Raw genomic sequence first — 25524 nt, 5'->3', positions numbered from 1 at the left:
ATATTCGCTTGCTTGGCCAGGGTTCAAAAACAACATGTAAAGACACGTAGTAGTGATGAACAACTAAGCTTCACATGTTTTATATAGTTTTCTTGGCCGGCCATCAAACGCTTCACATGTTCGTTTTAAGGCCAATTTGCCCACTTCCAATGCAAGTTCGTCTACCTATTTGGTTGACAAAGTTTTCTGTATGATCGGTCACACAGTCGCAAATGATAATAGTTCACCTATTATAATAAGAATGGATGATGTGATTGATATTTATTTTTTGTTTAAATTTTACCCAATTAGTTTGTTATAATTGGTACAAAATATTGAATTAGCTTTAGCTTAAAACGCATGATTAAAGTTTCTTCCTAATGGTTGTTTTTGGACTGCAATGTTTAAGTAGACTAGTAATGCTAGGAGAAATTTTATGTAAAGCATTCAAATTTCCACAGGATGTAGCTAGACATAAAAACCCTCACTGATGATTCCACCTACTTCAATTATATTTTTTAATTAAGCAAGCTGCAAGATTGTTGACTTTACTTCGGTGTTTTAACATTCAATTTTGCTATCTGCATGGTTGACTTGGTTTCCATTGGCATACATAAATCTGTCATATCGTTTGTGGAGCCAAAAATATTCACAAGGCGACACGTGGATTTTGGGAATAAGAAGACAAAAATACCCTTGAGGTATAACGAGGATCCTACATGCGAGTAGCAAGCAATCATCCTCAACCAAGTCAAAAATGCTCCAGAAAAGGTAACCAATTCCAAATTATCTCATCCATCCACATTTTAGGTAGTTATTTCATAACCTACCAATTATCCTACATAAATTGAGATAATTGACAAATTAATGGGATTATTACTCATTAATTTGTCAATTAAATTAGCCATGACACCAAAAAAACACCGTAAAGGCCGGTTATCTCTCTCCCAAAAGAGGGGCCGGCCATCTCCTTTATTTTCCCACTTTGACTTACCTTTTTCACATCTGATTAGCTAATCTTTTTTATTGATTAGTTGATCATGCCATAAAAATCATATATTCATTCCTTTTTGTAATGTTAATTAACCAATTAATATATTTACCTAAATAATATATTAATTGTTAATTGAAAGTCATCCATTTAACCCCAAAACTCCCAAATGGCCGGCCATCCTACATATTTGCCCATTTCATCCCTCTAATTAGATAATTAATTTGGCAATAATTCTATTTAGCCAAATTAATTAGTCAATTAACTACATAACTCCTAAAATTACAATCAATCGTGAACAAAACCCAAAAAACCCTAGCCACCTCCTATCCCTATAAATATACTCTCATTCTCACCAAAAAAGCCAATTCCAACACTTTGGCAAAAATCCCAAAATTCTCTAAACACTCTTTCTCTCTAAATTTTAACTTTGGCATCGGAGGTTCTTCGGCCAAAGCCCCCCCCCCCATTCATCGTGGGCGCATGAGGCTCTTGGCCTTAACCTAAGGTGTTAATTGTTTTGTAGGTGCAAAATTGTCCAAGATCAAGGAGGAAGAAATTTGCATCCACAAATTGGTGCTTTCATTGAGAGTTGAAATTCATACTCGTAGAAGACTCTCGCACAAAAAGGTTTTTTTTCTTTATTTTCTAGTCCATTTGAATATTTTTCATACGTTCTTATTATTAGAATTTTTTACTTGCAAAGGTTCTTTGATAAAACGTATAAGCAAAATATAATGGCTAGAAATTTAGAAAATTCCACAAGTGAAAATTCTAATGTTCAAGAAATGGGATTGTGGAGATCCGTGAGGCTAAATGCGACAATAAGTGGAGCAGCACCACCACCATGAGTTTCCACCATGGGAACCACCACAGTGGCTACCTCGGTAGCCACCCGTGGCGAGGTCCTGGTGCCTTCACCACGGCTCGAGTCGTGTCATCCAAGGTTCATGGCACCAAGGCCACGGCCCAAGTCGTGTCCTCCAAGTTTGCACGGGCCCGGGCCCAAGCCTCGCATTCGCATGCATCACATACTAAGTAGCCTGCTCCCGCCAAGCAGCCCACTCCCGTGGCCCAGCATGCTCCTGCCAAGCAGCCTGCTCTCGTGACCCAGCCTGCTCCCGACGAGCAGCCCACTCTTGTCACCCAGCCTGCTCCCGACGAATAGCCCACTCCCGTGGCCCAGCCTGCTCCCGACGAGCAGCCCACTCCCGTGGTCCAGCCTGCTTCCGTCGAGCAGCCCACTCTCGTGGCCTAGCATGCTCCTGCCAAGCAGCCTGCTCTCGTGACCCAGCCTGCTCCCGACAAGCAGCCCACTCCCGTGGCCCAGCCTACTTCCGTTGAGCAGTCCACTCCCGTGGCCCAACCTGCTCCTGCCGAGCAGCCTGCTTTCGTGACCCAGCCTGCTCCCGACGAGCAGTCCACTCCCATGGCCTAGCCAGCTCCAGTCGAGCATCCCACTCTCACGGCCCATCCTGCTCTAGTGGCTTTCCAAGCAGCCCAAGTCGGCCCAAGACTATCTCAACCAATCGGACCTACCATCGAGCCGGGGGCATTCTCACCATATTTTTTCACGGATTTGACATTTCCCAACTCAAATCTCGCGCCCGGAGTTTACCACCATTTCACTGCCCAAGGAGGCGCATTCCTTCTAAGCTCTTCCAATCCAAATGGTGAACAACACTTGTCTCGACAAGTCATAGAGTTGACGAGCGCCCTTACACAACAGACAACCTTGGTGAATCAACTTTTGCAACGCATCGGGATCCAACGTGCCCCGGACGAGGTATCCCGAAGTATGACAAGGGCAGACGGACCTTTCCAGCAGCGTCCCGGCAAGCAGCCACTCGACCAGCCACGAGCCGAACGTTTGGGCAGTGTACATTCCCGTCTTAGCGCGCGGAGGAGCATGCACTCTCGACTAGGCCCACGGATGAACATACATTCATGGATGGGGTCATACTTCGATAGTCAACATGAGCAACCTTCCGGACAAATTGTCTATTCGCGACTAAGCCCACATGAGCATCATCCACCTCACATCAGAGTAGGCAACACGACGGACGGAGAGAAGCAGTCACTCAATCCAGCTCAAGTTCAACCAGCAGCCTGCGAAGAACTCGTTCGCCTGCTAGGAACGCACCACATGCACTGCATCCGCGGCATAGACGAGCCAAACACATGGAAGAGCAGCCTAGACCAGCAAGTTATGGCTAGGGGCAACCGAGAGCTCCGCTACCCCAACAAAGGCAAATTCAGGAAGAAGTAGATAGACTATTGACCAAGCGATTGCATGATTTCCAACGCAACGAGGTCACCGACGAGGCACTATGACGGAACATGACCAGCATAAGCAGATCACCCTTCACGGATGAGATCAGCATGTCATATTTCACATCTTTCAAAGGGGATGAAGACCTGGAGAGACACTTAAAGCGATACCAAAACGCAATGATCCTTTATCGAAACAACGATGATCTCATGTGCAAGATATTCGCCACCACTCTACAAGGCGAGGCGCAAGATTGGTTCTACACCCTGCCGCCATAATCCATCCGGAATTTCTACGAACTTTCTTTGGTTTTCACCAAAGAATATTCATCCTATCGCTCGATTAAAAAGAAGTCTGACCATTTGTTCGACGTCAAGAAGAACCCAAATGAGTCACTTCGTGACTATGTGAAGAGGTTCAAAGTAGAGAAGGCAAAAATAGTCGGATGCAACGACTCGATAGCTAGAGCAGCCTTCCAAAAAGGACTTCCAGCAGACCACCCGCTATTCGGAAAATTGATCATGAAAGAAGATCCAACTCTGGCAGACTCTTTTGCTTTGGCAAAGAAGCATGCACTTTGGGATGAGGCTCGCCAATGCACATTCAAGGACTTGAAAAAGTACCCGACATCACCTCCCTAGAAGCAGCGGAAGACTTATTCGCATGTTTGACGGTATCTAAAGTAACAATAAACTCTACCATCATGTGAGAAGAGCTAGGGGCCCGACTACCTGTATTCTACAGTTCAAAAACTCTCCTCAATGCTATTAAAAATTCAAAAGCTAACTTTGGCGATAATTGTTGTAACCTAAAAGCTTAAGTTTTACCTTCAAGCGCACGCAGTCATCATCATGACGCACTATTCCGCTGAATCCAAACCGGCGACAATAAAGGCATAGACCCTGGCAGATGCAAAGTTTTCTGACGAACGCAACAACTCGGCCCAACGACGCCCCGAAGGCAACTGAACACACTTTAGCCACACCTGCTCCTTCAATGGAGATTTCTGGCGTTTGCATGTCGACGACGCATCCAACTACGAAGGCTCGTGAGCGTTGTGGTTCTTGCCACCCCAGACGTTTCAATGCTCAAGCAGGCGACCACTCTAAGCTTCAAAGCATCTAACAATGAAGCAAAGTACAAAACCCCAATAGCAGGCCTTCAAATGACAAAAGACTTGGTGGTAAAAAAGCTTTCAATTCATTCCGAAGTCCTAGCTAATCACCAGCCAGGCTACTAGGGGCAAAGGCATGATAATCGTAGCAACCGACTACTTCACCAATAAGAAAAGAAAATGGCCAGACGAACTCCAAGGATGTCTATGGGCATATCGCACAACCAAAAGACGAGCAACCGAAAGGAGATGGCCACAAGCTTAGATCTGGCAGAAGAGAGGCGCAAACAAACTATCACTCACATCGCAGCCTACCAGCATCAGCTCTTCTCCAGCTACAATAAAAGGGCCAAGAGCCGGCAGTTCCAGCCTGGAGAACTGGTCATAAGAAAAACCTTCATCACTGCCAGTAGAAAAGGCTTCAAAAATATGGATCCCATCTGGGAAAGTCCATACAAGATCAGCAGAGTATGTAGCAAGAACAATTACACCCTCGCCACCATAAAACGACAAAAAGATCGAAAAATAGTGGAACGCCTACAATCTGAAGAAGTACCATGTGTGACCTCTCGCTACATCAAAGTCCGAAGACTCAAGCAGCTCGACGGGCACTACCTCACCAGCCGAGGATTATCCAGTTGTTATGCAGTTCTTACCTTACATCTAAGTTCTCGTTTGTTTAACTCGTTTTTCAATGAGAAATTCAGAAGTAATCACGACTTGGCTTGGCTGTATGCTTACAACAACTGATCACTCCTGCACTTCAAAAGAAGACCGCGCCCTTCTTAGGGACTTACCGCAGGAATTGCGCCCCACGAGAGACCAACCATGCTCTCCAGTGCGAGAGGGTAAACTAATTGCTCTCCAATGCGAGAGGGTAAACCAATTCCCCGACACCCACATGGGTCAGCTCTCCAAGAACGAGAGGATAAACTTTACACTCCGAATATCCAGACGTGGATGAGCCGGGCTGCCCTAGTATAACTAGATGCATGATGGCTTGTGCCGAGATTCCTAGAAGTAGTCGCAATGGTCTTTTTCAAGGCTTAGCTAACTGAAGGATTTTGGGTCTCTTGGCCTAATCCGTGGGGAACTGGGTCCTAGAGATGGAGAGGGCACATTACGCAGTACATCCGATGGACGGCTGCCCTGGAATCCTAAAGCTGCTACCGAGTGCACTAAGGTAGCCTACGGATTCCGGAAGACTGCCTACGGCTTGCCCTTCGAGCAGTAAAGCCGCACTAGACTTTTACAACCACACATTCTTGTGAAAGGTTAAACAAGCTAGCACGCATATACGAAGTTTTATCCACTGCCGACATGCTACATAGTCGATAAGCTTCACATCTGCCAAGCGCGGAACAACCTACACCAAGTCCTAAAGAGTTGGAGAAACTCAAGGTTAACAGCCTAGTGGTTACGCGGACTTGTCTGCTTCTAAAAGTAAGGCATCCGGCTGCCAACCCAATGACTAACAACTTTGCAAAAGTTCTATACCAACACCTACGGCTGCATAGGCTATGCGAGCTTGTCTGCTTATAAAAAAGTAGCATGCTTACCACTGGTCTATCAAGTCTAAAGGTTAGGGCATGAACAAAAGAAGCAAAAATGAAGAAAAGCTAAGGAAAACATGTTTATAAACAACTAGCAAAGGCCGAAGGAGTTCAAGCAAAACAAGAGCTACAAGGAAAAAACAAAGAAAATCTTAAAGGCTACCTAGATGACTACACTTTAGCAGCCTGGACATCCCACAACTATTCAGTCGCCACACCTTCAGCAGCCGCGAAGCTCTTAGCAGCGGCATCATCCCCGACTGCTCCAGCCTGGGCACCAACTTCTCCAACTACTTCACCAATACCAACATGGACGCACTGCAGCTTATCCACTTCTTTCTTCAAACTTTCGTTGATCTTCAGTACACCTTGAAGTTCCAACACTTGGGGCACAAGCTTATCGACGATTCTCTTGAAGTGGATCACTTGATTATAAACAGCAATCAACTTTTCATCCTTTGCATAAGCAGCGAAAGAAGTCTTTGGTTTTTTTCTCAGCCAGCATCTCTTGAGCAGACAGGGAAGATCCCTTTTTCCACCTTCACTTGCAGCAGGATCCACAACGGTGATTGGACGAGCCAATGCATCCGCCTTGATCCTATTCACCTCTTATTTTGTGAGCAGCCCACGTTTCTCCTGACGAAGAGAGTTAAAGTAGCCAACGTCATTCGTGGTACCCAGCAGGGGAGTTCAACCCAACATTCCAGCAGCTCATGAGGCCCGCAACCTCTTCATTTCTCTCAATCACCTACCTAGCTCGCGCCATGTCCAAAAGCTCAAAAAGATATGAGCCATGTGACTCGCCTAGCACTGCGCCACAGTGCCCGTGGCCTCAGCCATACAAGCTGCCCTTGGTTCTAGCCAAGTCGAGCAGCTTAAAGCAGTGGTCCCTGCCACAATACATCATCAGCCCATGCCGAGCCGACTCCTGGCCCATGCCAGCCAACGTGCCGCACCACCCCGACGGCTGCCCCGAGGTAGCACCATCCAAGAAGAAGACAAGGAAAATTAATTTTTTCTTACCTCAGTGCGGCACGGAGAAGAAGAAGAAATCAACGAAAGACGGTCCTTTGCACGGGCAAGATGTAGAAGATTGCTATAGGAGGGGGAACAAATATCCTCTAACTTTCTCTCTCTTGTTGGGTAGAATAAATCGCTCTCCCAAGTTGATTTAATAACCCACTTAAGGTGGACTTAAATAGGCTTTGAGAGAAATTTATTTCCCTTTCTTAGAAGGATCTAATTTCCATTTAAAGAGAGAATTAACATCAAAATAGGAAGCAGTCTTAAGTTTCCTAAAGCAAGAAGATCTCTACACCTGCTGCCCTTTTCTGCGAACAGCCCAATAGGTGTGGGGGCATTTGTGGAGCCAAAAATATTCACAAGGCGACATGTGGATTTTGGGAAAAAGAAGACAAAAATACCCTTGAGGTATAACGAGGATCCTACATGCGAGTAGCAAGCAATCATCCTCAACCAAGTCAAAAATGCTCCAGAAAAGGTAACCAATTCCAAATTATCTCATCCATCCACATTTTAGGTAGTTATTTCATAACCTACCAATTATCCTACATAAATTGAGATAATTGACAAATTAATGGGATTATTACTCATTAATTTGTCAATTAAATTAGCCATAACACCAAAAAAACACCCTAAAGGCCGGTTATCTCTCTCCCAAAAGAGGGGCCGGCCATCTCCTTTATTTTCCCACTTTGACTTACCTTTTTCACATCTGATTAGCTAATCTTTTTTATTGATTAGTTGATCATGCCATAAAAATCATATATTCATTCCTTTTTGTAATGTTAATTAGCCAATTAATATATTTACCTAAATAATATATTAATTGTTAATTGAAAGTCATCCATTTAACCCCAAAACTCCCAAATGGCCGGCCATCCTAGTGGATCTCCCCATATTTGCCCATTTCATCCCACTAATTAGCTAATTAATTTGGCAATAATTCTATTTAGCCAAATTAATTAGTCAATTAACTACATAACTCCTAAAATTACCATCAATCATGAACAAAACCCAAAAAACCCTAGCCACCTCCTATCCCTATAAATATACTCTCATTCTCACAAAAAAAGCCAATTCCAACACTTTGGCAAAAATCCCAAAATTCTCTAAACACTCTTTCTCTCTAAATTCTAACTTTGGCATCGGAGGTTCTTCGGCCAAAGCCCCCCCCCCATTCATCGTGGGCACATGAGGCTCTTGGCCTTAACCTAAGGTGTTAATTATTTTGTAGGTGCAAAATTGTCCAAGATCAAGGAGGATGAAATTTGCATCCACATCGTTTACATTGCCACGAATAAGTGAAAGCCATCTGTGCACAATGAGTACCATTAATTGATGCTAATCTATTGAATGAAATGATGGTTACAAAGCACGAACGATCAGAATCAGCTTAAGCGCAAAGTGATTTTAGCACTCATCATTTATTGAAATGTTGATTCGGTCATATTTTAGGTGAAGCGAATGCAAATGTCCAAGAAACATTGAATCTGTATTTTGATTCAATTTATACAAGTATTTTAAAGTTTGAAGAAACAAGAACAAGAGCTAGCATGAAAGAACTCTTTATAATTACACAAGATAACAAGAATATAATATACATGTAGTGATCATGAAAAGAAACTAGGCAACAAAATGGTGTATGATAGTTCAATTCAGAACAACATTCCAAGATCTTATAGAACAAAATCTTAAGCATGAAATGGGAAATATAATTATTATCTTCTGAGACATTTGACATAATAATAATATAAAATTTTTACACTTCCTTTTCTAGCAGTGAGGGGTTCTAACAATTTCCCCTTGCTAATCAAGGCACCGTGAAATTAATCAGTCCCAATAATACCTAGAACCAAATTAGAGTAAGCAAAAGACTAACAATTAATTAAGATATTACAATCTTTCCGGAAAAAACAAGCAAACTCCTCAGAAAAAGTTAGCATTTCCATGATCTGGTAGCATATCACTAAAGAAGTGGTCCTTCCCTAGAGCAGCAGGAGAAGCACTTTCATCAAACAGCCACTTCTCAAGAAAAGACAGCGGCAACTTATCGCTGATAAGATCCGGCTTGCTTTCGCCTTGGAATAAGCTGGCCTCCGGTGACATAGACGGAGACAAATAGGAATTTGAGGACTCAAAACCGAACAGAGACTCAAATGTATCAGATAGTTCAACATTGCCACTATTGGCAGTATTTGCCACAGATGTGGTTCCCTCACTAGATGAGTAATGCTGATAATCTGTTTTATTATTAGCCAAGTTGGTGAAGCTAGCTGATTTCTTTGGTGGGTTTTTCATCCAACCCTTCAACAATCTTGAAATGTTCTCAGTGCTTGAAGCATAAGTGGAACTGCTTGATTGATCTAGGGATGGTTTCTTCGGGCTCGAAATCGAAAACCCATCTGTGGGATTCAAATCTGAACTCAAAGTCAGTGGCTTTTCTGGGGAAAGGGCATCTCTGAGAGCTTGCCTGGCCATGTGGATGTCTGTTTGAAGCCTCCTCTCCCATTGTCCTCTGGATATTGGCTGTGAGGAAGAATTGCTGTTTAGTCCTTGATCTTTTGAGTGAAGGCCTTCAGTGCCTCCTCCTGCAGCTTGGAGCTTGCTCAGCTTCTTCCTCAAGTGTGTGTTCCAATAGTTTTTAATGTCATTGTCAGTTCTCTGTGGGAGGTATGAAGCTATTGCAGCCCATCTGTAATCACACATTCAATGGTGCCATTGATTAGATTTGCAGAAACCAAACCTACCCAAATTTATTAAAGACTGAATTCTTTTTCAGATTGAAAAAAAAAAAAAAAAAGGTTCTTTTACGATTTAGATGTAATGTAACACACATAGAAAATCTACAAATTTATATGGTGGATTTTATATTTAATATAATTACCTATTGCCCAATAGAGCTTGAAGGTGGATGATCATCTTCTCCTCTTGGTCAGTAAAGTTACCGCGTTTGATCCCTGGCCTGAGGTAATTAGTCCATCTAAGCCTGCAACTTTTACTGCATCTATGCAGCCCTGGATTTACCACAATAGAACAAAATACATATTAGTTGGATTCCCAAAGAAAAAAAATGTAACAAATTAAAGGTAAAATATCACAAATTAACATCCACTCTAATTAATCTCAAAATTAAACAAAACCCATGTTGCCATTCCAAGCAAAATCCAATATTTCACTCCAAAAACTGAAGAAAAAACAGAAGATAGAAAAGAAAGAAATTTTACCAGTATTGGTAGGAACGGCTCTCCAATTTCCAGGTCCACGTTCTTGAATGTAAGAGACTAAAATGATGTCTTCTTCAGGAGTCCAAGGTCCTTTCTTGACCCCTTCTTTGTCACAGCAAGGAGGCCTCCCCATAATATTTCACCTTCCTTTTCTCTGTTCTTTAATCAAATCACCACCACAGAATGTCTCCCAAGTTTCTTGCTATCCTCTCACTCACTTGAAACTATATGTTACCTTATTTCTTTCTTTCTTTCTTTCTTTCTTCGATACTAAAAAATGGAGGGTTTGGTCTCCATAAATAGACAAATGAAGCCTAGAGAGAGAGAGAGAGAGAGAGAGAGAGAGAGAGAGAGAGGTGGGAGGGTCTTAAGAGATAGGGGAAGACGCTGACCTAAAAGATATCAACAACAGAGCGGCAAGGGTAGCAAAAGAGTCAAATGGTGACAGCAAGAGCATTTACTCCAATGGCAGCAAGGCATTGCCAAAGTCAGCTATAGTGGCATCTCTCTCTCTCTCTCTCTCTCTCTCTCTCTCTCTCTCTCCCCTCGTCCTCCTCCTCTTCTTCTTCTTCTTTTTCTCCTGCCTCGCAAAACCGCGTGGCATTCAATGTGGCTCAACTGGGGAAAACCCCGCCTTTTAATGTGGTCTTAAACCCACCAGTTCATCTCTCATGAATTATGTGTTTCGCTTTCAGCAGACTCGGCACTAGTCCTAGTGAAAAGTAAAAAGTCAAAAACCCTACAAGCCCCCTTAGTAATTACTTGGAACCAAAGTCTTTAATGCTAGCTCTCTTATAAAAAATTTGTCTCCATACTCTCCTTTGGATTGGAAGTGCTTCACGAGGAAAGCACTAAATGTTTGTTCTATAATTCTGAAGTAATTTTAACTTTTGTTATCATGAAGTGCTTTTAGGTCTTCTTGTAGTTCCAAACATGTCCTTAAGTATACCATCCTCTTTCTTGTGCCATACATGTTTACGTTACCTTACTAATATGATAAAGATGTGACCATAACATGAATGATTTGGTAATATAACATATTATAATACGAATAGTTTAGTAACATTATGTGGCATACTACAATTATATATACTAAAACAACTCTCAAGGTGAAAGACGTTGGACTTATCTTGAATCATAACTAGTGTTTGTATATCGGGGTGTTGGATTTGTCTCATGTATAGACTTCGATTTTACTTGACATCATACTGAATTAAGAAAAATAAAATATGACCAATTTGATCACTGTTGAGTAGTCAAAATCCAAGAGGGTGACACATGGTGATTGATGAGTTTTGTTTTGTCGTGCATCATGCATGTCGGCTAATCGGTCTGGATAGCGAGATAGTGATCAAAGTCAATCATGTTAGCTACTCATGGAAATCACTTGTTATATGTATATTACAGGCTCGGTTAAAGGTGATTTTAAAATAATTGAAAGTGGTTTTGATGAAAATGTTTTTGAAATCATCAATAAAAATTAAAGTGGATCCTGAAAAAATATTTTAAACGCTTCGTGCAATCATCAAATATGATAATCACATTTATGTGACTAAATTATACCATGTTTGAAATGTATGTTTTCGTTTCATATATATAGTCCATCATTTATGTCACATCACAGATCGGCTCCGCCGTAACACAATATTGTCTGCTTTGGGCTCCGACTACGCCCTCACGGTTTTGTTTCTGGTAACTCACACGAGAACTTCCCAATGGATCACTTATCCTGGGAATGCTCTCGCCCGAACTCGCTTAACTTCGGAGTTCCGATAGAATCCGAAGCCAGTGAGCTTCCAAAATTTGCACGAAGCGTTTAAAATGTTTTTTCAAGATCCACTATTGCTTGCATATTTTAAACATTTTAAGGCTGTATATTTGATTTTTCTTCTCCAAAATTGCTTGTATCAAAGAAAAAATAAAATCAGTTCTCTTTCACCTTTTGGGTTCCGTATATATTTTCTAGACATTACATTAAATAATTCTTTAAAGAATTAACAGACACAATTAAACAGCAGAGTGTAAAAATCATTTTCCAAGCAAAAACCCTACAAATTTAATAATATAAATGAATTAGATGATTCTTACCTCATTTAGTAATTACCATTGCTATCTTGTGTAATTTCGATTCATGTGTTATTCTTACCCTTCGAAAGTGAATTGATTTAAGAGATGGTGGGAGTCTGGGACCTTGGGAGAGGCAGCCGCTTGTGGTGGGCTCTTTAATTAGGCCTAATTATAATTATCTAAGCTTGGACCCATCATTTACATATCATCCTAAATTTACATATTCAAAAAATAAATGAGATCCTAAATTTACATCTTTCTTATTAGTGGAAACTTAAAAAGCCTGGCTTTGCACTAATTCAACCAGAAAATTAGTGGTCCTGCTGGTCCCTATTATCTTTAATTTAATACTAATTTTGAAAGAACGAAGGTATAATTAAGCTTGGTCGGGAGTCAAATTATCTCCATTAATATGAATAGATTTGAACATAATAATAGACTTTTATCTAATACAAGGGCTGATTTGGACCCCAAAAGCCGAAACCCTAGCTGTCTAGCATATGAAGAAGGCATGCGTATGTTTAATTGTTCGTGTAAAAACATATAATATAAGATTTGGCACTTTTTCCCTAACAGAGTGACTACAATGGGTTTAAGCCGTACATCTTGCGGTGATGTCTTCACCAATTCAGCCGCGTACTCGGCTGGCGGCGATCTGTTTAGGATTTTTAGGTTTTTTTGTGTGATCAATTTTGGGCCTCTACAATTGGGCCTTAGTTTTTAGGCTCTTATGTAATTTTTTGCTTTAGCTATAGATAGGAACCTTTACTCATGCATTATGTTCATATATGGCGTCTTGCCTGTACCGATCCTTTTTTTTTTTAGTTGTTTTATTTCTCACTTTTAGCTGCGAAATCTTTGTAATTTGGCTTCTTGGACTTTGTTATAAAAATTCCCTTTGACCAAAATTTTTTTTTAAATGTCAATTTTAAATTGTGTCACCGATTCTGTCACACTGCAACTTCCATGTGGCCTTTAATATATGCAGAAGCAAAATTCCTTCTTTCTCCTCCTGATTTGGCTCTATGCTAGCTATTTCTGATAATATATATATATTCGGGTGATGAAATTGGAGAGCATGAATGTTTGTAATTTGTTTATGATACAATCAGTCAGGATCTTGAAGATCATTGTAGTTAAGAATTTATGTCCAATTTTTAATGGTTAGGTTACTTGCAATTTGAATTTACGTTTAAAAAATGTACATATGAAGTTTAAAGTGAACCAACCGAATGGTAGTTTTCCTTGGAACCAAAGGTCTGTTGAGATTTGCTATAGATCGAAGAACTGGGTTTACTTTTTTGTTCTTTAGTTTAGATTGATTATCCTCAATTTGTCTTTATTTTAAAGACGAAAATAATCTTATTTAGTTTTTGATAAAATACAAGCGTGATAGCCTCCCACTAGACACTAAGTTCCAATCATCAAATATGATAATCACATTTATGTGACTAAATTATACCATGTTTGAAATGTATGTTTTCGTTTCATATATATAGTCCATCATTTATGTCACATCCCAGATCGGCTCCGCCGTAGCACAATATTGTCTGCTTTGGGCCCCGACCATGCCCTCACGGTTTTGTTTCTGGGAACTCACACAAAAACTTCCCAGTGGGTCATCTATCCTGAGAATGCACTCGCCCGAACTCGCTTAACTTTAGAGTTCCAATAGAACCCGAAGCTAGTGAGCTCCCAAAAGGCCTCTTGTTATATGGAGGTGGGCATTTACATATAAGGCACATCACCCCTCTCCGTTGGTCGATGTGTGATGTTACAATCCACCTTCCTTAGGGGCCCGACGTCCTCATCAGCACACTCGCACCACACGACAGAGTGGCTCTGATACCATTCTGTCACATCCCAGACCGTCTCTGCCGTAGCACAATATTGTTCGTTTTGGGACCCGACCATGTCCTCACGGTTTTGTTTTTGGGAACTCACAAGAGAATTTCCCAGTGGGTTACCCATCCTGAGAATGCTCTCGCCCGAACTCGCTTAACTTCGGAGTTCCAATGGTATCCGAAGTCAGTGAGCTCCCAAAAAGCCTCGTGCTATATGGAGGTGGGCATGTACATATAAGGCATATCACCCCCTCTCTGTTGATCGATGTAGGATGTTACAATTTAAAAACTGGAGCTCCTATAAATAAAAAATAATATAAACCTAGGTCAAGCACGAAGAAAATTATACAAGCCAAACTTAAAGAGAGTAATATTTGATTTGACGTACCTCGTTTACTACACTATCTAGTGTGTTTCCCTTCTTCATTTGAATTTCATTTTCTCGTAATTTAGATCAAATATATTAGAGTATCGCTGGAATAAAACAAGAACAAATTGATTTTTTAGGCCCATATATATATATATATATAGTGCATGCCCATCTCCCTTATTTTCGCTTGTTTTTTACCTGTATATTTATCTTTCTTCCGGCGGGCTACATATCCATACCAAAACAAATACATGGCCCTTATATGAAGGTGGTTTCTAGTAGTATACGTTGACTGAAACAAATACATGTCCATACTTTCTACTTTCTTTGATATAATGCCCATACTCTCCATGCTGATTCAAGTGTCCAAGTAGTGAGTACTGAGAAAAACCATGTGCATTATAGTTCCCCACAATTTACAAGCCACTTTAGTGGTGTATAACAAATGCAAAATTAATACATGTGAATTATTCTCACACGTACGCTGGTATTTAAAGATAAAGATAAGTATATATGATCTTTATATATATATGTGTATGTGTGTGTGTGTGTGTGTGTGTGGATATATGTGAGAACTAACTCCAACCTTCAAGATGTGCATTGAACTTGTTATATTGTGGCCTCATCAACGTATTTCGTCGGTTTCATTGGACATGCATATTCATATGATCAGATCGAGTAGATAATTCCGTCGACTGAACGCTTTCCAATTCCAAAATATGGGAGTACTCCTGGTGGAGTAGTAATTTGCAAATTGATTAAAGTTTATGTACATGATCAACAATATTAATCGGAAAAGAGAACACGGTATCACCATTCAGAAGAGTAGCAATTCTCGAAGATGAAAACCTACCACATGCATAAGCATGGAAAAAAAAGAACATTATGATCACCTTCAGTAAGCCATTTGACTCAAACTCGGTCTTGCCAAAAAGCTTATTGCATACGTAGAGCATTAAGAACAGTCGTGTTAGCTACCAAAAATGTGAGAATTCCAATTTCAAAGACAACGCTTAAGCACCTTAAACTTGTGCAACATAACAAACGTGCCCTTAGTTAGCAAAGGAATGAACCAAGAAGAAGAAAAAAAACATCCATCATCGTGATCCCAATTGTAGAGTAGTGTTTCCTTAGGCCAAGAAATTAGTTTCAGTTACAATAACAAATAAATAAATAAATAAATCCCAATTGGATCCATCATCGTGATCCCAATCTAAACTGAGGTGAAATGAAAAAGATTGGGCCTTAATGTTATTCTTAAAAATTTGTTGATTTTGGGCTGATAAAACCCAAGTCAGTAGGCTTCAAATATAACGAAGAAGAGATGTACCAAGAAATATAACAAAGACTGTGCGGTTGGGTGATTTAGGGTTTAAGGTTTGTTTCTCATCTCTTCTTTTCTTCACGATGCAAAGATTGTAAAAGTTCTCCCTCACACACGATTTTTCACGAGTGAACTACTAGAATTTAATTAAATCGCATTTGCGTCCTTTGATGCGCGGGAGAACAAAACTTGCAACGGTTGATTCATACGGAATATCAAATGAGCATAGTCATCATGGGAAATGATTTCTGCAGATTCTTTTTTTTCACGTGTATTTCTCTCTTCATTTTAGACGTTGAATTGAACAAAAGAGAGTCTGTGAACGAAAGAAAAAAGAGACTGTAGAAGGAAAAAAAGTAAGTGTTTGAAAAATTATTTTTCATATGCATGTATAGTGATGCCATATTTGGTAACAATTACACCGTGTTAAATTTTGTATTTGGTTAGTTTCTAGTAGATTTTTCAAACGAATATTAAACTCTTACCCTCTTGTTAAGTTCAAACTTCTTAATTTGGGATTGGAAAAATGATTCTTTTCCATATATAGTTTGATCACAGATATGACAATCTTTTAATGGCATTCACTCATATTTGCCCATAAGGCTGGTAGAGCCACCTTGCGTAGCCACTGTTCTTCCAGTATTTGAGTTTTTCTTGAAACACTAAGGCAATGTGTTTGATGAAATATGTCAGTAGAATTTTTCTTCTTGGAAACTTGCCTCTTTACGTGCCCCTTGGTACAACACATTTCTATCTCCGCCACTGTATATCCACGAATACGCATACGACACTAGATCTAGCGGTGTTGTGCCGTATATATTGTTCTGTGAGAAATCGATCTAGAAGAAGGATTATTTTGACTAAGGGGTGGCTTAATTGTTTTTTCTCACCGAGCGTGGTTCGGGTCGTTGTCCTCTTCTCTTCTAGAAAACGTCCCTCAACATCTTCTTATGCGTCTCCATCATCTCATGCTGCTGATGACTGACGAAGATGAGAAATTAAAAAGAATTTTCTGCAATCGGCAGGTAAGAAAATATGACCCTTAGGAAAACTATAATATTGGGTATATATATCGAAGTGGATCCGTGATACCATTTTTTAACACATGTTTTTGTGGAGCATACTCCGTAATGTATTTTAATGATCCAATTCCAAACCGTCTATCTTTTAGAACATCATTCATAGATCATCATTGTAAAAAATTAAACAAATCCAAAACCATTAAGTTGTATTGGAGAATATGAACATATATGATTCTACAAAGAAACTTTTAATCCTTAATCCAATGGTCATATGGTTGTAAAAATAAGTGATTTTTGGCCGGCATGATCTTCCAGAAAAGATCTAAAAGATACATAATTCTAATTGTTAAAATACATTACAAAATAAGTTTCATAAAATCGTGTCAAGCAAAATATATAAACAAATGCTGCCACGGATCCGTCTCATACTTGTATAAGTTAAATTCGTTATTTGACTTGTGTATGCATGTCCCTATATAATAACATTCATACTATGTGAAGACTCAATATTGTAGTGCGTGTGACACGAATTCCACTAGGCATGCATAGGTTATGCATATATAGCCCCACACGTTATTAGGCAAATATTGTCTTCATTTGTACCTATCGAGGTCGGCATAAAAAGATAAGCAAACATTCTAATTTCAACTTCGACCACCAGTGGAAGCATATCTGAATTTGTCTCTTACTTGATTTACACATATTATATTTATAAAATAAAGATAATCGGTTCTCCGTACACATAATGATGGAAAATAGAGAAATTAATCACACGATTTCGAATGTAGCAATGTACATTTATAAGCTGTGGCTTGCTGACACGAAGTTAGAGATAATCAAGGGCATAATTATCGAAGGTAAGTTATTTTTCAAGATAAATATGAAGCATTGATATTGTAATAATAAAATTTTGTAAAGTACTATAGATTTTGAAATGATTAAATTGATATCCATATAATCGCAAGAATTATGTGAAGAATACTCTGTTATCGATTTTTGAGTAATTATAATTTATTAAGAATTTTATTTACTCTTATTTGAATTTGTTTAAGTTTCATAATTTATGGAATATTGAATTCATAAATGCAAGAGTTACAATGATGCTAAGAACTTTGATTAAAATATTTAAACAAACACGATTTTAGCCTAACAATATGAGCTGACCAGGAATCGAAACCAAAATGATTCTTAATTCACCTTTACAATTAAGAACAAAAGAGAAAATGCACAGAAATAAAACGGGGTTTGAAAAGACCAAAATGCCCTTTAATTCATTTGAGATTAAGGATAAGAAAAAAAAAATCCATAAGAAGTTAAAAACTTAAGCTTTCAATCTCAAGCAGTTCCTCCTCTTTTTTCTGATTTCTCTCTCCCAAAGTTCTTAGCAAAAAAACAGAGACCCCTCAACCGATCGATGTTATGTATAAATCTTCTTGCAAAAAAAAACAGTCCATCAGTAAACCAATAACATAACGGTCACCTCAGAACTCCGAGGCTCTCTCTAAGCAACCCCCCATAAGATTAGTTCAACTTCAACCCCAAGTCGCTGACATGTTCTTTTCTCACCTCCCCTAAACTTTTGCTTCCAAATCCCCCTTAAATCTCAGCAGTTAGGTCAGATTTCCACCTTCGGGAATCCCGTTTCATTAAACCCCTTCGAGCACTTGCATGAATCTTCCTGCTCTCTTCAGGTGGGAAGTCCATTCCTCCCTGAAAAATTCAACGTGGTAATCAGAGCCTGCGTGAAACTCCTCTGTATTTTTGCTTCAAACTGAGATAAAGCGATTGATTTATGGGTTTCTTCACTGATGGGTGCCTTAATCATTTCTTTGCTAAATACCCACTTTGATTGGGAGAATATGGGTGCTTCTGGTGGGGAGTTTTACTCAAAGATGGCTCTTTTTCCTAGACTTTTCACCCTCTCCGTCTCTTCCCTTTTGCTTGCTTTGTTAAGATTTTTCAGCAAGTTCTTCCTCAGAGTCAGGTATTCAAATTCCCACTTGGGTTTTGTAATTCTGATGTTTTAAGATGAATTCTCAGCTGGGTTTTGTAATTCAGATACTTTTTTTATTGATTCAGTAACTTATTTTTGTGTTTCTTTTTGTTGCAGTTTTGGTAATGGCGAGCGTTCTGGGATGAACAATTCTTGTCGTTCTCCTAACCCTCTTTCTGAAGAAACCAACCAAATGGTATTGAATAATAATCTTGTTGAGACAGAAGCTCTACCCGGAAAAGTGGATTGTTGTTCTGCTAGCCTTGTTTCTGAAGAAACCAATCAAATGGTATCGAATAATCCGGTTGAGCCAGAAGCTCTGCCGGAGAGAGCTGATTCCGAGATTTCGAAGAGCGACGGAGATTCGGAGCTGGGTGATGCTGATGGTGCGGAGGCCTCGAAGCCAAGTTTCGTGTTTAAATTCGAGTACCAGACTAGAGAAATATTAAGCAGAAGCAATAAAGAGTATGAGTTTCTGGCTGACAAGTTGAACCTATTCAAAGAAGAAGGACCAGAATTCACAAGCAGCAGCAGCAGCAGAAAATACGAATTCAAAGCCGAAGAGAATGTTAGTTGCTTCGTGGAAGAAGCTAAAGTTGCAACCTTTACTGTCGAAGAAGGAGGTGATCATGAAGAAATTGCTCATGAATTTTCAGGCGGGGAATGCGAGGAAGATGAAGAGTCTGATAAGAAATCGGCGATGGAAGATGCTCGTTCGGACGAAGAGCTAATGGGGAGCCTCGAAAGCGATTCTGATTGTGAGGAAGTTGATTCTCATGAAGTTAATTTCTTGTCAGAGAAGGACTTTGGCTCCCCAAGTTTGGGGTTTTTGTCAGCAGAAGATTTTGGGGAAAGGGATGAACTTCCAAATTTCGATATGGGGTACGAGTCTGATTGTTTCGAGGAAGAAGATGACGATATAAACGAACAAATTCGAGAACTCCAAGAGTTGCCCAGCAGCTCGAATCCGGTAGGGTTGAGTAGAAAGGACGAAAAGCCAATTGAGGGTTCCGAAAATGCTGAAAAACCCGATGTTCGTAATTCGGTAACCAATGATTCTGAGGATTCAAACACATTGGAAACATTGTGGGAACACCAGGAATTGATGGAACAGTTGAAAATGGAGCTCAAGAAAGTCAGAGCTACCGGTTTGCCTACCATTCTCGAAGAATCCGAGTCTCCGAATATGGATGATTTGAAACCATGGAAGATTGATGAAAAAGCCCATCAAGGTGATAGAATGGGAGAGCTTCAGACGTTCCACAGAATTTACAGAGAGCGTATGCGAAAATTCGACATTTTAAATTACCAGAAGTTATATGCAATAGGTCAGTTTTTTCATCAAGTTCGATTAATTTCTTCTCAGTTTCAAATCATTTTGTTCGTTTTTTCTTCCCAAATTCTTTTCTTCTTAATCTCTATCTGTTCTAATCCATTCGATTCATCGGTATGATTAATTTAACCTAATTAGGACCCACTTACATCCCAACCATCAAGAGTGATTATTACATGACCTAATTAAATTAGAACACACACCTTTCCTGGTTCTCCACTGTGTAAGCACTTTTCAAAAAAAGCACTTTTGCATATGTAGGTATTTAAATATTGTCCAAAAGCTCATTACATACTCAGTGGCTGTGCAGATAGTACCTAGAGCCATCCCATTACCCTTAGTTTATGTTTATTAGCACCTTCTGAGCATGCTGATCTTTAAGCTCCACCAGTCTAATTATGGAAGTGCTTTTGTGCTCCACCATTTTGTTTGTTGGTTTCTCCTTTGCAGACAAGCTGCAGAAATTCATGTATATGAAAAGTTAATCTGTAATATTAAATTAAATTGACTTTAATTCACATGATCTCGTTTTCTTATGTGTTTTATGAAAATCCAAATGTGTAGGTTTCTTGCAGTCCAAGGATCCACTTCAGTCGTTTCCGAGCTCCTCCAAATCCTCAGCTCCGGCAATCCCATCCTTTCTCTCACAGAACTTTTGGAGATGCAAACCGAAAAACGATTCAGATTCCGACCCAATGGTGAAGTTTATTAGAGAATTGCATAGTGATTTAGAAGTGGTTTATGTGGGGCAGCTGTGCCTTTCTTGGGAGATCCTTCAATGGCAGTATGAGAAGGCCCTCAACCTATGGGATTCCGCTCCGTATGGAATGGGTTCGTACAATGTGGTTGCCGGCGAGTTCCAACAGTTTCAAGTTCACTTGGTTAGATTTGTAGAGAACGAATGTTTTCAAGGGCCTAGGGTTGAAAATTACGTCAAGAATCGATGCGTCATGCGCCATCTTCTTCAAGTTCCGGCGATTAGAGGTGAGAGAGAGTTTTAGGTTAAATGTTGTGGTTGCTTAGGGATGTTGAAGGTTTGATTTATAGAGACTAATACAAATGTATGGCATTGCAGGGGACAATTTAAAGGAGAGGAAGAAAGCAAGAAGAAAGGGCAAAGACGGTGGTGCAATTACAAGTGACATTCTAGTAGAGATACTCGAAGAATCAATACGGACAATTTGGCGATTCATTCGAGCTGATAAATATGCTAATTGTACGCTTGCACATCGAAGGAGAAGACAAGAAGAAGAGCTTGAAGAATCGGATCTAAAGCTTTTCACGGAGATCCAAACAGATCTTCACAAGGTAGGTTTCTTATCAGATAGTCTAACATACGAGTTTTCATGTTTCGGTTTGACCTAACGATCGAATTAACTTTTTTTTTCTTCCATGGAATGCAGAAAAACATGAAGCTAAAAGAGAGACTGAGGAGTGGGAACTGCATCCTAAAGAGATTCAAAAAGCATGAGGATGAAGGCACAGATCACCTCTACTTCTTCTCCCAAGTTGACATGAAATTGGTAGCTAGGGTTTTGAACATGTCGAATATAACAACAGAGCAACTAGTGTGGTGTCACAGCAAGTTGAGCAAGATAAATTTTGTGAACCGAAAGCTTCGTGTAGATCCTTCCATCTTGCTATTTCCATGCTAGCAACAGTAGCAGTCACATTTTTGTCTAACCAAAGTAAATATTAGGCTTCAAACTGCACATTATTGTTCATATTTTCTTGGCCAAGCGATATTCTAATTCACATTAATTTATGAGAAAAAGATGATGAACTTAATAACAAAGGTGGGAACAAATTGACCTGACTAACTGATTCATCTCATATCTTATTATTGTTCATATTTGATTGTTTGAAAAATATATGCCTAATTAGATTATTAGTCCTCGTGGTAATATGAAAGCTGGCCCTTGTGGTAAAGTCCTTTAGGATTTAGGTCCAAAACTAAAAATTTCATCAACTTTTGACCAAAAAAAAAAAAATTCATTCAACTCTTTGTTAATTGTTATCACGTGAACCATACATGCGATGCTAACTTTTATTTTTAATCTCACATGCTAACAATTAATTGAGAGTTCAAGTTTATTTCAAATACCCAAATTGACGGAACTTTCAAATTTGGATATAATTTCTAACAGACTTCATCACAACAATCCTTTTTTTTTTTTTTTTTTTTTTTTTGTAAGCTAGTTTTTTTTTTTTTTGTAAGCTAGATGCTATTTTCTGATTACGACGGTGGTAGTGTGAAGTCTGTGGGCAGCAGACTAAACATATATCTTGAGGCAAAAGATGAGGTCCCCACGCGTTTGCGTTCTTAAGGTGCAAGAATTATCATCTACTGGGTCAAATTTTCAATTTTCAACGATGCTATAATTAACTTAACCTATAAACTTTTATGGGGAAATTTGTAATGGTGGTTGTAAGGTGGATAGGTAGTTGAAATTTTGGTGAGTAATTAAGCAAGGTTTTAAGAATTTTAGATGGCGTTTTACTGCATTGATAGAAAGTAATAATGTTTGTGCACTCTAGTGCTGGTTCGATTCTTATTGATTTCTTTTTTTTAATATTTAACAATTTAACCCGTTAACACTATTGTTTAGGTAGCAGGAACTTTGTTTTATTTATTTTTATCATAGTGAGATTTTTTTTTTTCAACTATACAAGGAGAAAATTTTTGATGTGCCGTAACACGGATCAGTACACCAAGTGTAATAATATAATTAGTTATTTTTTTTTTTAAATCTTCAACAAATTGTGTTATTACACTTCATATTGAATCGTGTTTTCAACACAATGAAATTAAAGCATAGAGGGGGAGTTAAACTTGGTCTCTCTTCCAACATTATGGATAACAAATTCTACTAGACCGATACATAATTGATCAGCCACACAGAAACTCGAATTTAAGTCCAAAACTTATAATCGTACCTTTAAATGAGAGAGAAGGTAGATAAGGTAAAGAGATGAAGCACCCAATGGTGAGAGAAATTTTCAGTTGTAATGGGAATATGAATGGTAGATCACGTGTTTTTATGCAAATGGTGAAAAATTTTAATTTTTAAATTATTAAATTTTTAACACACATAACCCACAATTTATATAAAAACATATAATGTATTACCTCGTATAACGATCACACTGAAAAATCTTTCCAACGTGGAACCAAATTTTGAAAAGCATGATCGGTTTGGTTTGGTCCAAACTAAACAGACTCACTTGGTTTCGTATTCTACCGAAATTATAAATTAGTAATAAAACCGGACCGAGCGACAGAGGCCGGTCCAGTCCAGCCGGTTTGTTGAAATTTTTGTTGATTTTGCTAATTGCTAGGTTGAGGCCCGTCCCTTCCTAATTTGGACCCGGCCCATATTTAACTTAATCCTCACCGTCGAATACTAATAATCTCGCCTCAGCCGTTAGATCTAGGGTTTCTCACCCTTCGAAAACCATATTTAAAAACTCTCTCATCTTCAAAGTGCGGCCCTCTTGTTGCACTCCATCGCAGTTACAGAGAGAGAGGGGCAGCCGAGCTAAACCAGCACTCCAAAAATGGTGCAGCGGCTCACGTACCGGAAGCGACACAGCTACGCCACCAAGTCCAACCAGCACCGCATCGTCAAAACCCCCGGTAAGATATTTTTTTACCGATTGCATTCCCAATTCGCTTCTGAAACATGATCGAGTTTTCAATTAGGGTTTTGCTGGTTTTGTTTATGATGTCGTTTGATTGCTTTTGGCTGAGTTGATTTTGTGCGTTTTGAATGCTAGGTGGGAAATTGATCTATCAGACCACCAAGAAGAGAGCCAGCGGCCCCAAATGCCCTGTTACTGGCAAGAGAATCCAAGGGGTATGCATATTCTTTCTTTTGATTGTTTATTATCTGTATATGCGATTGTATATGTGTGTGTGTGTGTGTATTTGTTTGACTGAGCAATTAGGTTAGTATTATGATGTGAATGCAAGAATGTGTGTGATTGTAATTGGTTGATGAATGATTGGTTGGGGTTTATGAATTTGCGGCAGACTAGGCAGTAGTTTCCGAAATTCGAATATGAACTCTAAGGTCTAAATGCACGGTTTCATAGTAGGACTTATACCGGGTTCATAAACAAAACTTCACATCTTTTGAATCCAAGCATACTATTAGATTTGTGACGGGGGATTTGATCAGTCCCCAACTTGGAGCAGGTAACCGATGCTTGTATATTCCAAGTGTTATAACGTCGCATATAGACTTGTCAATGTTGATGGTCCTCCCAGCTCTTGTTGGGAGCTCCTCCGTTGACGGTGGTGTCATATCCTATCTTCCCGTGGAGCAGTGTCACTGCCATTACCACTTCGGAAGATAGCCATGCACTGACATTTTCAATTTCCAATATTTTGATTTTTGCTTTCTTTAAAGTTCCAACGCGTAATGAGAATCATTGGAGTTTTGACAAATTGATTGTATATTTGTTTGTTTGTTAGTTTGTATCAACCTACTTTATATGATATTTGGGAATTCTTATGTGCGTCCATGTGCAATCGAATTCCTTTATATTTGTCATTGTAATTATCTCTGATAATAATTTTGGTTTCCTTGCAGATTCCTCACTTGAGACCGGCTGAGTACAAGAGGTCTAGACTATCTAGGAACCGCAGGACTGTGAACCGTGCCTATGGTGGTGTATTGTCTGGAGGTGCTGTTAGGGAGAGGTAATTTAGTGCCAAACATTCTGATTTCAGAATGCGCTGGTTTTGTAGTATTTCTTTGGTAGTAGATTAGTAATTAAGGCATTGCGTTGAGTTTTTGTTGTTTGATATTATGCAGGATCATTCGAGCTTTCTTGGTGGAAGAGCAGAAAATTGTGAAGAAGGTTTTGAAGATCCAAAAGGCCAAGGAAAGGCAGGCGGAGAAAGGAGCTAGGAGCTAAACGAGGCGAGAATCGATAGTCTTTTGATCGAAGTACAAGAAATGGTTGAGCGAGATTTTGTCGTTAGGTTTTGTTGATTGATGAATTTGGATCGTAGATTGGAATGCTTTTATTGTTATGTGCTACTCGGTTACTCGGTTAATTTCGTTTCAATGACAAACCAGTTGCCTGTTTCGTATGTGATAATCTTGTTCGCTGATCGTCATCGTCTCTTGAAAGCTCCAGCTTTTCGATTTTGTTGTTTATTTTGCGCATGATAATTTTGTAAGTGTAATTAAAAGGATGGAAGCAATCACATGGAAAGATTCATAGAACCGAAGGGAAGGAAATGAGTGGCAAACAAGCAACTCTTCCCAATGTACAAATTGTGGTTCTTCGGTTGAAGTTTTAAAAGAAAAATGGTTTTGTAGAGATTGAATGGTGGCTAACTGATATAACTCACATATTTAACGGCTAATAGCTCATTCACGCTCATCTTCTTTCTACCAAGTT

At 39.4% G+C, this 25524-nt stretch overlaps 3 protein-coding genes across 3 annotated transcripts; 2 read left to right on the top strand and 1 right to left on the bottom strand.

The window, feature by feature from the left end:
* Positions 1-8623: 8623 nt before the first annotated feature.
* On the bottom strand, positions 8624-10747 carry LOC126583709 (myb-related protein 306-like). The gene is made up of 3 exons (XM_050248214.1): positions 10157-10747; positions 9817-9946; positions 8624-9624 (listed from the first exon to the last, which is right to left on the bottom strand). Exons 1-3 carry the CDS (start codon positions 10287-10289, stop codon positions 8859-8861), a joined length of 1029 nt encoding a protein of 342 aa, XP_050104171.1. The 5' UTR covers positions 10290-10747; the 3' UTR covers positions 8624-8858.
* Positions 10748-18107: 7360 nt separating this feature from the next.
* LOC126583706 (uncharacterized) lies at positions 18108-21904 on the top strand. The gene is made up of 5 exons (XM_050248209.1): positions 18108-18767; positions 18894-20104; positions 20674-21093; positions 21185-21417; positions 21513-21904. Exons 1-5 carry the CDS (start codon positions 18592-18594, stop codon positions 21762-21764), a joined length of 2292 nt encoding a protein of 763 aa, XP_050104166.1. The 5' UTR covers positions 18108-18591; the 3' UTR covers positions 21765-21904.
* A 1674-nt stretch (positions 21905-23578) lies between these two features.
* On the top strand, positions 23579-25210 carry LOC126583711 (60S ribosomal protein L34-like). The gene is made up of 4 exons (XM_050248217.1): positions 23579-23746; positions 23887-23966; positions 24705-24814; positions 24930-25210. The coding sequence occupies exons 1-4, from the start codon at positions 23668-23670 to the stop codon at positions 25030-25032; spliced, it is 372 nt and encodes a 123-aa protein (XP_050104174.1). The 5' UTR covers positions 23579-23667; the 3' UTR covers positions 25033-25210.
* The last annotated feature ends 314 nt before the right edge of the window (positions 25211-25524 follow it).

This window comes from Malus sylvestris, chromosome 9 (genome assembly GCF_916048215.2).
Source record: "Malus sylvestris chromosome 9, drMalSylv7.2, whole genome shotgun sequence".
In the NCBI taxonomy this organism is placed as follows: domain Eukaryota; kingdom Viridiplantae; phylum Streptophyta; class Magnoliopsida; order Rosales; family Rosaceae; genus Malus; species Malus sylvestris.
This window is presented reverse-complemented; position numbering and strand designations above follow the sequence as displayed.